General features: G+C 42.2%; 1 protein-coding gene across 1 annotated transcript in view; it reads left to right on the top strand.

Moving 5' to 3' along the window:
- Nucleotides 1-164: 164 nt before the first annotated feature.
- SELENBP1 (selenium binding protein 1) overlaps nt 165-3,315 on the top strand; it is a gene marked incomplete at its 5' end in the record, with an annotated part of 10,192 nt that continues 7,041 nt past the window's right edge. The window contains 3 exons of the mRNA XM_057388526.1: nt 165-221; nt 906-1,018; nt 3,149-3,309. Of these exons, the coding sequence (XP_057244509.1) occupies nt 165-221; nt 906-1,018; nt 3,149-3,309 (331 nt within the window). The remainder of the gene's footprint in view (nt 222-905; nt 1,019-3,148; nt 3,310-3,315) is intronic.

The following is a 3,315-nucleotide window of genomic DNA, read 5'->3' as shown; positions in this document are numbered from 1 at the left end:
ATTTTATTCCCTGCTACCACCTAAAAACCTGGAATGAACAAATCCAAGGCCCCAAAATTCTCAGATTTTTTTGAGGGTGGAGTTTTGGAAAGTTTGGGATGTGGAAATGATGGGATTTTGGAAAGTTTGGGATGTGGAAATGATGGAATTTTTCCCTTTTCCAGCAGAAAAATGTGGAAAGTGTGGGCCGGGCTATGCCAGTCCCCTGGAGGCCATGAAAGGCAAGTGCTGGGAAATTATTATTTTATTTTATTTTATTTTATTTTATTTTATTTTATTTTATTTTATTATTACTATTTTATTATTTTTATTCTTTTAGTCATTATTATATAGAATTATAGAGAATTAATAATAATTAACAATGATAATGATAATTATAATAATATGGTAATAATGATGACAATACTATGGTAATAATAATGATAATAATGACAATAATAACAAATTATTAATGAAATAATTGAGATTTAAAAATTTTGTTAATTTCTAATATATGAAGAATATCTAAAATATGACAGATGTGAAAGCTGTAAAGTGTAGAATGGATATAAAGTAAAATATATTATTTATATGAAATAAGGCCTATAAAATTTATAAATTTAAATTAAAATAATAAAAAATATTGAATGTATTAAGTTTATGCACCAAATAAAATCTATAAAATATATAAAATAAATATGTAAAATATAGAAAATGAATACATAGCATATATAAAATGAATATATAAAATAAATACATAAAATATATAAAATATGTATAAAATAAATACATAAAATTCAAAGGATTCCTTACAAAAAAAAAACAGGAAATCCTCAGGTTCAGCTGGACATTCCTGTTGGATTTACCCCATTTTGGGATAAAAAATGTGGAATTTTGGGGGATTAATCCCAATTTTTGTCCCCAAGGGCCCCGGGAGCAGCTCCTGTACCTGCCCTGCATCTACCGGAACACCGGGATCGACCTTCCCGACTTCCTGGCCACGGTGGATGTGGATCCTGAATCCCCAAATTACTGCCAGGTACAGTCAGGGATCTCAAAAACCCCAAATTACTGCCAGGGACTGAAATCTGGGATCCCAAAAACCCCAAAGTACTGCCAGGGACTGAAATCTGGGATCCCAAAAATCCCAAATTACTGCCAGGGACTGAAATCGGGGCTACCAAAAACCCCAAATTCCTGCCAGGGACTGAAATCTGGGATCCCAAAAACCCCAAAGTACTGCCAGGTACAGTCTGGGATCCCAAAAATCCCAAAGGACTGCCAGGGACTGAAATCGGGGATCCCAAAAACCCCAAAGTACTGCCAGGGACTGAAATCTGGGATCCCAAAAATCCCAAATTCCTGCCAGGGACTGAAATCTGAGATCCCAAAAACCCCAAAGTACTGCCAGGTACAGTCTGGGATGCCAAAAACCCCAAATTACTGCCAGGACTGAAATCTGGGATACCAAATCCCCAAATTACTGCCAGGTACAGTCTGGGATCCCAAAAATCCCAAATTACTGCCAGGGACTGAAATCTGGGATCCCAAAAATCCGAAATTACTGCCAGGGACTGAAATCTGGGATCCCAAAAACCCCAAAATACTGCCAGGGACTGAAATCGGGGATCAAAAATCCCAAATTACTGCCAGGGACTGAAATCTGGGAAAATCTGGGATCCCAAAAACCCCAAAATACTGCCAGGTACAATCTGGGATCCCAAAAATCCCAAAGGACTGCCAGGACTGAAATCTGGGATCCCAAAAATCCCAAATTCCTGCCAGGGATTGAAATCTGGGATCCCAAAAATCCCAAAGGACTGCCAGAAACTGAAATCTGGGATCCCAAAAATCCCAAATTACTGCCAGGGACTGAAATCTGGGATCCCAAAAACCCCAAATTACTGCCAGGGACTGAAATCTGGGATCCCAAAAACCCCAAATTGCTGCCAGGGACTGAAATCTGGGATCAAAAATCCCAAAGGACTGCCAGGGACTGAAATCTGGGATCCCAAAAATCCCAAATACTGTCAGGGACTGAAATCTGGGATCCCAAAAATCCCAAAATACTGCCAGGGACTGAAATCTGGGATCCCCAAAACCCCAAAATACTGCCAGGGACTGAAATCTGGGAAAATTCGGGATCCCAAAAGCCCCCAGCACAGCCAAGTATGGAAATTAGGGAAAATCCGGGATCTCCCAGTCTTTCTGAACAAAAAAGGGAAAATCCCTTTTTTTTTTTCCTGGAAAATCCCAAATTCTGGACCATTTTCCCCGTTCCCAGGTGATCCATTGACTCCATCCAATCCAACTCCCTTCTCCCATTATTCCCAATAATTCTCCCAATAATTCTCAATCTCCCTGCACCACTTCCACCCCATTTTTCCTGTAAAATCCCAAATTTTTGACCATTTTTCCCGTTTCCAGGTGATCCATCGACTCCATCCAATCCAGTCCATCCAACATCTTTCTCCCAATAATTCTCCCAATAATTTCCCCTATTTTCCCAATCTCTCTGCACCACTCCCACCCCATTTTTTCCTGGACAATCCCAAATTCTGGCCCATTTTCCCCATTTCCCAGGTGATCCATCGACTCCATCCAATCCAGTGTGTCCAACTCCCTTCTCCCAATAATTCTCAAACTCTCCCAATCACCCTGCACCACCCCCACCCCATTTTTTCCTGGAAAATCCCAAATTTCTGTCCATTTTCCCCCATTTCCAGGTGATCCATTGACTCCATCCAATCCAACTCCCTTCTCCTGATAATTCTCAAACTCTCCCAATCTCCCTGCACCACTCCCACCCCATTTTTTCCTGGAAAATCCCAAATTTCTGTCCATTTTCCCCCATTCCCAGGTGATCCATTGATTACATCCAATCCAACTCCCTTCTCCCCACTATTCCCAATAATTCTCCCAATAATTTCCCCTATTTTCCCAATCACCCTGCACCACCCCCACCCCATTTTCCCTGGAAAATCCCAATTTTTTGCCCATTTTCCCCCATCCCCAGGTGATCCATCCAATCCAGTCCAACTCCCTTCTCCGAATAATTCTACGAATGATTCTCCCAATAACTCCCCTATTTTCCCAATGTCTCTGCACCACTCCCACCCCATTTTCCCTGGAAAATCCCAAATTTTTGCCCATTTTCCCCATTTCCCAGGTGATCCACCGCCTGCCCATGCCCAACGTGGCCGATGAGCTGCACCACTCGGGTTGGAACGCCTGCAGCAGCTGCCACGGTGACCCCGGCAAAGCGCGGAACCGCCTGGTGCTGCCGGGGCTCATCTCCTCGCGCATCTACGTGCTGGACGTGGGCACCGAGCCCCG

Source organism: Malurus melanocephalus, unplaced genomic scaffold (assembly GCF_030028575.1).
Source record: "Malurus melanocephalus ecotype Western Australia unplaced genomic scaffold, MMel_1.1 scaffold_2066, whole genome shotgun sequence".
NCBI lineage: Eukaryota > Metazoa > Chordata > Aves > Passeriformes > Maluridae > Malurus > Malurus melanocephalus.
Note: the sequence above shows the minus strand (reverse complement) of the source record. Positions and strands in the feature narration are given on the sequence as shown.